The sequence below is a fragment of the Pyxicephalus adspersus genome, chromosome 9, assembly GCF_032062135.1.
Source record: "Pyxicephalus adspersus chromosome 9, UCB_Pads_2.0, whole genome shotgun sequence".
NCBI lineage: Eukaryota > Metazoa > Chordata > Amphibia > Anura > Pyxicephalidae > Pyxicephalus > Pyxicephalus adspersus.
Window position 1 is genome coordinate 61,335,158 of NC_092866.1, and position 13,427 is coordinate 61,348,584.

Consider the following 13,427-nt stretch of genomic DNA (forward strand, 5'->3'; position numbering starts at 1 on the left):
AGCAGAGGAGGAGGTCCATATAATGGCCGCACATTGATGGACTGACTATATGCAGCAGAAGAGGAGGTCAGTACAATGGCTGCACATTGCTGGACTGACTATATGCAGCAGAGGAAGAGGTCAGTACAATGGCCGCACATTGATGGACTGACTATATGCAAGGAAGAGGTCAGTACAATGGCCGCACATTGATGGACTGACTATATGCAGCAGAGGAGGCGGTCAGTACAATGGCTGCACATTGCTGGACTGACTGTATGCAGCAGAAGAGGAGGTCAGTACAATGGCCGCACATTGATGGACTGACTATATGCAGCAGAACAGGAGGTCAGTACAATGGCCGCACATTGATGGACTGACTATTATGCAGCAGAGGAGGAGGTCAGTACAATGGCTGCACATTGCTGGACTGACTATATGCAGCAGAAGAGGAGGTCAGTACAATGGCCGCACATTGATGAATTGACTATATGCAGCAGAGAAAGGGGTCAGGACAATGGCCGCACATTGCTGGGCTGACTCAGCAAACAGCCTTTTATAAAAACTTCCGAAATTAGTATAAAAAGTCAAAGTAATATGGAGTAAAAGCTTTTATATAAGCATGCTAACACTTCTAAATATAGACTTGTACAAGCTCCGCGCGGGGACACCGAGGATCACGCGTATGGTGCTTTGGCTGGCATTAAATAGTGATGATTGTTCCTAGATGTAGGAAGGTTGCTATTACTGTACTACCCCACTAATCTACTAATCATTCCTAATTGTAATCCTATTAGAATTATTAGCTGTTTATGAAAGGACATGAATCACTTTCACAATGTTCTTGTTCAATGGATCAAGTTTTTTTTGTAGAATGTGACAAGAACTGAAACTTTTTTGCTGGGTTCCTGCAGTACACCAAAAACAGATAACAAACAGATTAGCTCTGAGAACAGCACTACTTCTTTTTAAGTCAGCCATATTATTAGAAACCTTGGGGGGCAGCCAAAGTTTCCAGGTTTCTAAAACACCCCTTTATCATCAGGGCTTTAGATGAGAATTATTAGTCTCAAGCTGCAAGATGTCATTGGTAACGTGTTAGGCTAGGTACACACAATGATTCTCGTCCTATATTTGCCTCAGGGCTGATATCGGACAAGAATCTGAAGTGTGTACAGTGCTCGTTGTGTGTCGTTCATAGATCCCTCCTGGCAGGTCCACGAACAACGAACGATCATAATAAATTGAAGGGGGGAGAGTACAGCAGGGTGTTGCTCCATCGTTATCCCCCTCTCCATACAGCAGAACGGTGTTCATGCATATTTCAGTGTTCTGTCTTTGGAGAGGATCCTGAAAGATCCTTTCCAATGACAATGATTGAACGTGTGTACGCAGCCTATGTCTCTGGGTAGTACTAGATAACTGTGGCAAAATCAGGAAAAAAGGTGCATTTGTGGTCAAAAGGTTCTGACTCATCTCTAAGCTCCAAATACAAAACAAAAAAAAGGATGGAGATTTGTGTGAAATTAACATTCACATGAAAGTGCAATAACCATCGCAATGAACAACTGATATTATTTCCAATCATTGTTTGGGTAATGTCGTTTGGGATGGTAGGATTGTCAAACAGAGGTAATTATATCATGTGAAAAAAGTTGGTCCACTGCAAAAGTTTTGATTTTGGAAAACGTGTGGTTTCTCAACGCGTTTTGCAGTAAAAAACCCTTTTTCAATTTAATCTTGTAGGAACACTTAATACATGAAACTCAACCATAAACCGCAGTTCATGAAGCACTGTGCAAACATACCAAATTGGTAAGGGTGGCAAAAAACAATACGTTCAAAGGGAAATCGGAGTCTATGGGAGAGCCGCCTTCATGGATGGCAAAGATGAATATTTAATGGTGCCTGGAACAAACTTATTTACGTTGTGGAATGGGAGTGTAAAGACAAAACATTCTAGGTTGTCAAAGCCTAATGGTGCCAGGTGAGTGGTTTGCAACAAGATGCCTGCAGCAGACTGACTAAGTAACATCAACTAAATAAACATACTGTATTACTAATACTATATATGATTCTATTCCCAAAAGTATCTCAATCCCCTGAAGAAGCCCTGCGGTGAGAAACGCGTTGGGTGGGAAACAGATCTGTTGTAGTAAATGTACTTGAATATACTTTAATATTACTACTCTTTAAGTATAAGACTAGTGCATCCATGTTAGCGTAGATGATTTTTGTCTATTTTTTAGGATGTTGAAAACAAATAAAATTAGTGATTTTATAAAGATACTCTTGCTCTACAAAAGCCTGCTCCCTACTTTCTCTCTCAAACTACCTTCAACATTCCAATTAGGCTGGGCAATATGGAGCCAACTCCTCACTAATCTGTGGGTCATAATCTTTGGTGGAATACACTTTCTTATGACATCAACTAACATCAGGAGAAGTCACTAAAGTGAAGCTAAAGAACAAACAAAGTGGAGCTTTCCACAAATATGAATTATTACATCACAGCACATAAAGAATTATCTGTGCAGATCAAAAATCACTAAAAAAGAAAAAAAATCCCTAGAATAAAAAAACGATTAATTCAAGTAAAATCTGAAATAGTCCCCCTGTGGGCTGAATTAATTTTAATTAATACAGTTTTAAATTTGTATCAATGTTCTACATAGATCATATGTTATACAGATCACAGAGCCGGTCTAACGCTTATGCATGACATACGATGACAGCGGTAGCTCACATGTGTAAGATAACATAATACAAACCCTGCCAAGTACAGATGGCGGTTGAAGTGGCCGCATCCTGTTTTTCACATTAACAAGCTGTGTTTCGGCAGCGCTAAGCCGGTTCCCATTGTAAAAATGCATAATGCCATTTACTAATAATAAACGTTTGGCCAGTACATTAATGAGTATATGGCTTGTCATGTGCCAGACAGGAGCCATGATAGGAATGATCTGTACAGTTATAATAAACCCCTGAGATGGGACCTAAAGTGGGGAATTTATTATCTAAACCAAAATGACTGTTTACAGACATTTTAATGGTTTGTTTCTTTTATAGCGGCCTGTAATGTAATGAAGTGGGGATTTACTTCTTTCCTCTTTTGTTTTTACACTACAGCGGGGACCGCAGTCATACTGACTAAGCCTGAATCACACTGCCGAGGATATCTATCACATGATGCTTCATTTAAAGAGGACCTGACAGGTAAATCAGGGCCATATGGGAATGCTCAAGAGTGCATTTAGTGTCTATCGAATCCTTCAAATTCATCTCAGGATGCCCAACACTAATTGTTCAAGTAGGATTTATGCTCAGGTTCCAAAAGGTTCTACCTGGGTCGCAGGATCCTTCTAGTATGGTAAGAGACCCATGTAGGTAGTACAGAAGTGAATGGAAATGTCACAAATGATTTGTAGCGCATAATAGATATAGTTAGCACCACTGGTCTGGACTCTTCAGTGGAATTGTGAGCTTTTACATGTTATTCACCTCACAGGTTTCCAAAATCAAAATGTCTAAATTGATTTAGACAACAGCAATGATCAGCTTTTCTTTATCAATCGCCTATTAAAGCATGAAGGCAAAAGCAAAAAAAAAACACAAATGTAATTGGCAACTTTGGGCAGATATTCCTACAAAACACAGGAACACAAGAAGCCAAACACTTCTAACAGCAACCAAATAAAATCTATGTACTTGTACTGGTCTGGTATTAGAAAAGTGAACTTTGATTCACTAATGAGGGTTATCACATTTTGCTTCTGCTTTCTCTCTCTATTAAAGAAGTGAAAATTGTAATGGTTTTTCCTTTAGCCAATCTAATAAGTCTCTGTAAACCTCCTCATGCAATAAAGGTTTAGAAACAGACATATACCCACGTGAAAAAACTAAAATCTTGAAAATCTTTAAAACACAAAAACTGAAGGCTCGCTCATAATATGCGATGTTACACCAATAACCTAACACCATATACTGCGTTAAGGCAGCATGTAATTTAGAATCTCTTGGCTGGACACTTTAAACATATGAAAAACGCTTCCAGTGGGAAAGTGACGCAGGGTGAAAACTCTTTACGGAGGGAAAGCATCTTGCACATGGGACGCCATTACAATAGGAGCCGAAGGGATAGACCAGGGGTGCCAACACTTTTTTGGCTTGTGAGCTTCTTTTAAAATGATCAAGTCAAAATGGTCTACCAACAATAAAAACTTCAATAACTCCTGTGCGCGGTAGAGTTTATTTTGAAAGGCAGGGCTCCGCGATCTACTCGCGTTGCCTTTGCGATCTACCGGTAGATTGTAATCCACCTATTGGGCACGCCTGGGATAGACAGTATACCCCTAGGTTGAAAGTGTTATGTGTAAGGACCAACTATAAATTAGTTGAAGTTGAATGCAAGCAGCATGTTTATCATCTAGTGGAGCAGTAGAAGTTTTGATCATCTTTGTCTAGATTTAGATTTGGAAGATATAGTTTTGAAGCTACTAAACCAAAAGGGGTCACTAAAAAAAATACATATAATACTGCCTTAGTCCTCTTCAGCCTCTGCCATCTTGTGAAATAAGGCTCCCATATATGAACACAAGATCTCCTTTCTATTGAGGAAGTGGACTTTACCGCGAAACGCATAGAGAAAGTGAATTGTGAATACCCCCACAATGGATACCCCAATAGGAGATTCTAGTGTCTATTTTATGATCATACTGTATTTTATTATGTAAATTACTCTGTTATTGGCCTCCAAAGTCCCCTCCAAAAATTGGTGCTTGTTTCACCGGATGTATCTCTCTATGTCTATTTGCGACGTGGCTAGCCATTAATATTAACAAGTTGGATACAACTTTAATCCTAGACAATGAACTTTAATCAGAAATACAGACTCAAAAAAAGCTGTGGTGATGGAACAGACTATGTGGTCACCTTGCAACTTCAAGCTTAAAGCTGAAATAGGATATGAAAGAGACAAACTGAGCTTTGTATTAATTATTTTATCATTGAACGTATTCTTTAAATGCAATATGTATAATGTGACTTGGTATATCGGCCTTTTAGACCTAAGACTTGGGGAGAACAAATCAATGAAGGAGAATGCTGATAGGAGAGAGCAGAGAAAGAGATAAGAGCCTTTAGTCTGCCTTCCCTGTGTGGTCATATGCTAGGTAAGGGACCTGTAAATGTTACTGATCTGCAGGTAAGAAAAGCCAGGTCTCCTGCCCTGCCAGACTAAGCTGTGCTGTGTAAATCCCAGTGATGGACAGAAGACAGAAAACCTGTCCAGCTCTATTATATATATTTAATCTGTGTCTCAACCTGCCTGGAGTTTAGTTTTAATGATGGGTATTGTTAGCATAGTATATGAGATGTATGGAAGAAAAGAGTTCCAATCTGAGCAATGAGAAGAGAGAATTTTTACAGAGGCACCGGACAGCGCAGACCATCAGACCGGCTTTATTTTGGTTAAAGACTGCGGCAGCGGAGATGCTCCATTCCTCTTTAAACAAATCCTGCAGATGGTTAACATCACAAACAGCATTCCCAGCTCCGGATAAAAATGTTCAGAATGAAAAGTTAAACCCCCCTTAGTGCAATGTTGGACCGTTCTCAATAAATAGCCATAAATCTTATGATAATTGTAAGCAAGATTAAACACTAGAACACATGGATGCAGTCGTTAAGCACATTCAGAAAACGAAGGGTCGCGTTTACGGACACTTTAGCTTAAGAACGCGAAATGTTGCTAGCTTGTGTTTCACCGGTAATTAATGCAATTTGTTGAGCCAATGCAAAATACAAAGATATTACTTGGTATGATGTCAACCTGAAAACAGAAGGAAATAATATATAAATATATATATATGAGAATGGCCTGCACTATCCCCTACATTACACCTTATGGTGCCCAATTTGTGGCCTTCTAGTACTTCTTGTGTGGCCCTGAGGGTTGTAATGGCTGCAATCTCCTATACCTTGTCCCGATATCCCACTGGTTCTTGCAGCATCGTCTCTGTTCCCAATCACTGATGTAGCAAGGCCCTAGTCTCTAACCATGTTTTGTAATATGCCTGCTGTCTTCTCTAGCATTACATGAATATTACAGTTAGGTCCATAAATATTTGGACAGAGACAACTTTTTTCTAATTTTGGTTCTGTACACTACCACAAATAATTTTAAATGAAACAACTCAGATGGAGTTGAACTGCAGACTTTAAGCTTTGATTCAGTGAGTTGAACAAAAAGATTGCATAAAAATGTGAGGAACTAAAGCTTTTTTTTTTTACACAATCATTTCATTTCAGGGGCTCAAAAGTAATTGGACAAATTAAAAAGCTGAAAATAAAATGTTCATTTCTAATACTTGGTTTTTAAACCCTTTGCTGACAATGACAGCCTGTAGTCTTGAACTCATGGACATCACCAGATGCCGGGTTTCCTCCTTTTTAATGCTCTGCCAGGCTGCAGCGGCTTTCAGTTGCTGTTTGTTTGTGGGCCTTTCTGTTCGAAGTTTAGTCTTCAACAAGTGAAATGCATGCTCAATTGGGTTCAGATCAGGTGACTGACTTGGTCATTGAAGAATATTCCAATTCTTTGCTTTATTATACTCCTGGGTTGCTTTGGCTGTATGTTTTGGGTCATTGTCCATCTGTATTATGAAACGCTTTCCTATCAATGTGACGGCATTTAGCTGGATTTGAGCAGACGATATGTCTCTGAACACCTCAGAATTCATTCAGCTGCTTCTGTCCTGTGTTCCATCATGGATAAACACTAGTGTCCCAGTGCCATGGCAGCCATGCACGCTCAAGCCATCATACTGCCTCTGCCATGTTTTACAGATGATGTGCTATTCTTTAGATCATGAGCTGTTCCACGCCTTCTCCATACTTTTTTCTTGCCATCATACTGGTAAAAGTTGATCTTGGTTTCATCTGTCTAAAGAATGTTTTTCCAGAACTGTGCAGGTTTTTTTAGATGTTTTTTAGCAAAGTCCAATCTAGCCTTTCTATTCTTGAGGCTTATGAGTGGCTTGCACCTTGTAGTGCACCCTCTGCATTTACTTTCATGCAGTCTTCTCTTTATGGTAGACTTGGATATCGATACGCCGACTTCCCGGAGAGTGTTGGTCACTTGGTTGGCTGTTGTGAAGGGGTTTCACCATGGAAATGATTCTGTCATCATCCACCACTGTTGTCGTCCAGGTCTTTTGGCGTTGCTGACTTCACCAGTGCTTTGTTTCTTTCTCATGATTTACCAAACTGTGGATTTTGCCACTCCTAATATTGTAGCAATTTCTCGGATTGTTTTTTTCTGTTTTTTCAGCTTAAGGATGGCTTGTTTCACCTGCATGGAGAGCTCCTGTGACCGCATGTTACCTGTTCATAGCAAAATCTTTCACCTAAAATTAATTGTGGTAATGTACAGAACCAAAATTAGAAAAAAGTTGTCTCTGTCCAAATATTTATGGACCTAACTGTATATCCAGCCCTTGGTGATGTCAGGGGCCACAACTAAGCCCATCTCCAGATCCTATATTGACTGCCACCGCTAATGGGCATTAGTTTATTAAACAAAATAGATGACCATAACCATGAATTTGTACTGAGATCCTCTCATCTTGATAAAGAGCTCACGTATGACCCAAAAACTCCATTGTTGGGTTCTATACTGTACAAGTAGACTTACAATACTTGTCAATTCAATGTGTGCTGGAATCCAACTACATTGTTGGATTGATGGGCTGGATTTTAGTTCCGTGGTGAAATGGCTGCAGTGAGGTGACAGATATTCTTGTGATCAGGTAAAGTTTATTTACATGACAGCATAAGGTACCTGAAGTGTGCAGTTCATCATTCGGATGACATAATCGAACTGCTGATGGTTAAGGATGGCGCGGTTCTGTTGAACGTGGTGGCCGAGTTCCTCCGTCAGGCACTGTCTGGCCGCTTTTCCCTTCAATGCGCGGAGTGCAGCTGGCAGAGTCTGCAAATGAAAGAGAGTGAAAGGGGGGATGGAGAAAAAAAAAATTGAATATTGATAATAAAAGTGCACTAAAGAGTCAAGAAGAAAGGTAGGAAGAGAATAAAGTGAGCAAGGGGTAGAGAGTGAGGGGAGCAAGAAAAAGGGGACAAAAGGGAGAGAGGAGAGAAAAGCCAGGGAAGAGAGCAGGCGAGGAGGGAGGAGATGGAGAGGAGGGGGAGAGAGATGGGAGAGGAGAGAGAGACGGGGAGAGAGATGGGAGAGGAGAGAGAGACGGGGAGAGGAGAGAGACGGGGAGAGGAGAGAGAGAGGAGAGAGGGGGGAGAGAGAAGGAGAAAGAGAGGAGAAGGAGGGAGGGGGAGAAAGAGAGGAGGATATATTATCGCAGTAAATTAAATTTTTACCTCTAGGGGGGGAGGAGAGAGGAGAAAGGGGGGGAGGAGAGAGGAGAAAGGGAGGGGGAGAGAGGAGAAAGGGGAGGACAGACACCCTCAGACATTGATAAAAGTTGCAAAAAAAAAATCTAACTCGTCTTACATGAAAAATAAATGTACTTTAGAAAAAAAATAAACACTTCAGAAGTTGGAAGGTAATACACAAAAGTTTTTGCTCCGTATTCAGCCTGTGTGGGTTTTATAAATGACCACCACAGTACACAGAATGATGAACGTCTTCCAAGACAGGATGAAACAAAATGTTGAAGATGAAGACAAGGATAAAAAAAACCTTTGGTGAAGTTAGGTAATTAAAACAAAATCAAGGAGGTTTTAATTACAGTACAAGTACCTAATATTTACAGTTATACACGCTTTCCATAAACCCCTGAATACCTGGATAGAGAGAAGGAATTTCTGCACAGCAAGCAAATGATATTTGTAATGTTTTGTATTGTGACGCGAAGATCGCACAGAGCAGCATTTAGGAGAGCCCACAAATGATCACAATTGTGTGGACTTCATTCTTCAAATAGCAGGCTGTGGACCAGGGAAACAGCCCTCCAGGAGAAAGTTTTCTATAGTCACCAACCCTTATAGCTGTCCTTTAATCTTGGTTAGGACAAAACAAAAACATGTTTTTTTCCTTCTTGATCAGATTCAACAAATCAGTTGTTTGTATTCTGATGGGGTATTTGGGTGCCAAAACTTTGCAGATCAAAAGGCAGTGATGAGTCAGGCATCTACAGAAAATCTCTCCCTCATTGAAGGTAATCCAGCTATGGATAAGTCCTGGGCCCATCACTTTACCAAAAATCAAAATAGTAGTCAATGCAGTGAAATCTTGAAATGAATCAGTGAAATGGGTTGCTTCTAGAATTACTAAAAAAAAGAAACCATCACGGGGCAATATTATGCTAACCTGGTAAAGCAACAGCAAGGGGCTATCAAGGAAAAGAGAAGAGGGACGTTGTTAAAGTTCTGTTTTATTAGGACAATGCCCCATGCCACAAGTCCCTCACTGCCATGGCCACCACATGTGAGTGTGGTTTTCACTTGGCATCCCCCCCCAGGACTTTCATTTATTTACAAGCCTAAAAAATCCCTGCCTGGTACCCATTTCAATACTGAATGATAATGTTATAAATACGGTTATCTGTCATCCTTTTAAGAGGGCATACATGTGTGTTTGTGGAGCTTAGCTCGTCAGCGTCAGCCATCAGTGTCAGGCCACAAATTAATGGACTCCCCTAGTAAACAGACCAAGAGAAAATAAATAGGAGAATAGCACTCTGGTCTTTGCAGTGCTGGGTCCCAGGTTCGAATCTTGGACACTATCTGCATGGAGTTTAAAGGTTCTCCCCGTGTTTGCGTGGGTTTCCTCCCACATTCAAAAAACATGCCGTAGGTTGATTGGCATCTTCTGCAAATTTGATCTTACAATGTATTAAAGACATATGACTGTGGTAGGGACATTACATTGTGAACCCCTTTGAGGGACAGCTAGTGACATGACTATGGACTTAGTACAGCGGCAATGACTTCTATGTGTGCTGCTTCTCCTTCATTCCCCAGTATGTTGGGATCTGTAGTATCCCAGAGGCTGCTTGTCTACCGGTTATCAAGCACTGAGCCAGACAACACAAAGACATTACTTAGTAACAACAAAATAGGTTCAATACCCAAATATTAGGCTTGTTACTAGCAGGGGTATCTATTGCGAGGTGACAGACGAGGCAGGAGGGGCACTTGGCAAAATCTCAGAGAAAATGGGACATTCCAGGGATGGCGTTGTACGATCTTGATGACATGTTGCTACTGCACTGCATCAATCACACTGTCTGAACTGTGTGTGGTTCACATTTTATGGAAAGTCACAGATGACTGAGAAAATAATAATATGAATTTACAAAAGGGCTAATGGGAAAAGCTCAGCACAGGCTGCAGAAGTTTACATATAATATGGTATTGTAAGATATAACTATACCTGGGTAAAACTAAAAAAAAAACATCTCAATATACATTTTATTGTATTTGCTGATTTATTTATTATAGCAGAAAAAGAACCAACAACATTGTGTAGTGTGGCTACTTGAAGCAACCAGATTTCCACCTTAGTACAGGATTGTATGCAATCTCTTACAGAGGTTGGAGCTTGCTTTCAAGGAAGTACATTTTCATCCTGATAATGCAGTGAATGTTTTTACAATCCCACGTGGTAAAACTTTGCTTCTGTGTGTTATGGTGTTACAGTTGTTGATTCTGCCTGGATGTGATGTGTAAGTAGATACACCTAAATCAGCCCTACTATTTATGTGCTGGGTATATGAAAGATCTTCAGAGGCTGGATCTTATTAGAATAGTTTAAGAAAATATAGTTACTCTGTCATCTTTGCATTAAGATTTTTTAATTACTTCTCCCTGACAAATCCCAAGGGTTTCCACCTAAGTTATAAATTAAATGACTTCTATCTATATGAGCCCTACTGTGTTTTAGACAAATACAAGAACCTCAGGGACGGGACCTAAAATGAATGTATTGAGGTTCTCCATGTTTACAATGTAAAAATTAAGAAAACAAGTAAAGTCACTATGGTATCCTTGGAATATTTGATACAATGGTATACATATTTTTTAATATTACAGTATTTTACACTAAAGAATAGGACATACAAGTAGTTACTCACCTTTTCAGTCTCCAGTATTTTGTTCTCGAATATGTACGAGATGCAGTTTCGCACTACTTCTAGTCTTCGGGCGCTGTTGAAAACTGAGCTTGCCTTGTCCACTATAGAGACTGTCAAAGAGCAAAGAAAAACACAAATCACAATCTGGCCTGTGCATATTTGTAATGACATACTTGACTATAAATACATAAAAGTGTCAAATGATAATCAGAAGTAATTAAGATCAAAATGAGTAGGGTATAGTGGGGTCTGGAAACCAGAAATAGCTGATATCCTGACAAATCCCTAATAGAACTGTCAATTTTATGATTCTTTTGGCCTAAAATGAAAACTGACTGCATACATAAATACAATACATACATGATAGCCAATTTTTAAACTCAACCCAGGTTTTCTGGAAGTGAACAGAGAAGGAGGGGTTTTGTGGCAAACACAAGTAAAACAAAATAGGTTTAATAATTCAACAAACATGACAAAAAGTTTAACATATTGACCTTCATAAACACAGACTAAATGAGTCCAATCTATGAAATGAAAAATCTCGATACCCAACGCATTTCGCCTGGGCAAAGTGGGTTAGGGTAGAGTCAAATCTGCACAGAAAGCACAGTAGCGGTGTGTCAAAGTCTGAAGGACATTGCTTTAGATATCCAGAATATAGTTGATTTAAAAAACTGTTCAGCTTTGAGCCTTGATGCCTGAAGGTTAGGTGTAGCAGGGGTTAGGAATTCCTGGTTCCCCATATGTTGGGACAGAGGATAATTCCAAAACCCCTGGTTCCAATAGCATGGATTTTTTGATATTTTGGACTTGGCATCTAAGAATTCTCAGGGATAGTGAGAACTTTCCTCTCCCTCCTTGTCCCTATTACAATTACAATTACAATACATACTTGCCAAATAATCTGTTTTTAAAGATTCTTTACTAGTGTGACAATGTTCTAAAAAGCTCCTGATCCTTTACAGCTGAACTTTAGTAGAATGATAATTATTGTCTTTCCTATTCACAGATATGTGCTATTCTCATACTGCCTGCTTACATGACAGAGTCTCTTGAAACACTAACAAAATAAAATTCTGAATTTGATTTTGTATTATTAATATCTTCTTGTTCCATGTACAACTGGACTCAGAATGTCAGAAGGAGTGGTAGACTTGTATAATATTCAAGTCTACATTATTACTAATATATATACTGCTCAATTGAGGAGTGTTAGTATACCACTAGAAGTCATTTACAACCCTGATTTAATGTACAGAGCTGCATAATATGTAGGCCATTTATAAATGCTGTATAATAATAATAATAATAATAATAATAATAATAATATTAGGAGCGTGCTGACATGAATAAGCAGATTAAACACTGCTGACCTTACTCGTCCAGTCAACAGACTAGGAGATTAAACTATATTGTTTAACATTACTGGTTGGAATAAACAATCTATGACCAGGCTCACATGACTGGCTTTGCAGAATACGAAAAATGTTTTGTTGCTGGTAAAACATTTCACAAATGTACTTTAAATTTAGTTAAGTTCCATATTTAAAGTAAGATCTACTGATCACCTTTACAAGGATATAATTGTATAAGTAGTTTAAAAGACTGCAGACAACTTCCTTTGTACCAAGTCACTGGTTACAAACACTTGAAGAAATATTGCTAAAAAGGCCAAGAAATTCAAATTATAAATGTCAGCACACATCAGTATCCCTTTGAGTAATCTGCTAAGTCTGTCTGGAAAGATGTATAAAATGCAAAGTAGAAGCTCCAAAAGATTCCTGACGGAGATGGCTGCGCTGTCATCGCATCGTCCACACGCTCCTATCTGCTGTGTATTAATAGAAGTAGAGCACATGCTTCCATTAATACAAATCCCTCCAGCTGTTAGGAAGCAAATCGCAGGACTGTCAGGTTGGTTTGACTTCCAGGACAAATAGCTTGTCATGCTGCAATCTGCAAACTCACAAATGGTTCTGATTTGGTCTTCAATCAAACAAAAGCATGAGAGGAATTAAAACAAGCAGCGCAGTAGAATGGAAAGCGCATTGTTCACAGTGGATTGTGCAATCGCAAGTATGTATGGGTATACTAAAAACACGTGTACAGAAAAAAAAAACACCAAGCACAGGTACAAGAAGAGGACAACTTTTCACCATTGGGTCCTTGTCCATGAAAGTGCCGCGTCTTTCTACCAGGAGATTCAGTATATAGTGTTCAGTGGTGCTGGGTGATGCTTCATTTGTGCTCCTGAAGCCCTTGTTGAAGATACAATTGTAGTGATACATGATTCTAATGCCATGTTTATTGAATATTACAAACCGTCAGCGCTAGCAGACA

The 13,427-nt window shown here is 39.4% G+C and overlaps 1 protein-coding gene across 1 annotated transcript in view; it reads right to left on the bottom strand.

Moving 5' to 3' along the window:
* Positions 1-13,427, bottom strand: part of SBF2 (SET binding factor 2) — a 244,611-nt gene that overhangs the window by 63,532 nt on the left and 167,652 nt on the right. Inside the window, exons 14-15 of the mRNA XM_072421567.1 lie at positions 11,088-11,197; positions 7,820-7,969 (exon numbers count right to left, since the gene is read on the bottom strand). Of these exons, the coding sequence (XP_072277668.1) occupies positions 7,820-7,969; positions 11,088-11,197 (260 nt within the window). The remainder of the gene's footprint in view (positions 1-7,819; positions 7,970-11,087; positions 11,198-13,427) is intronic.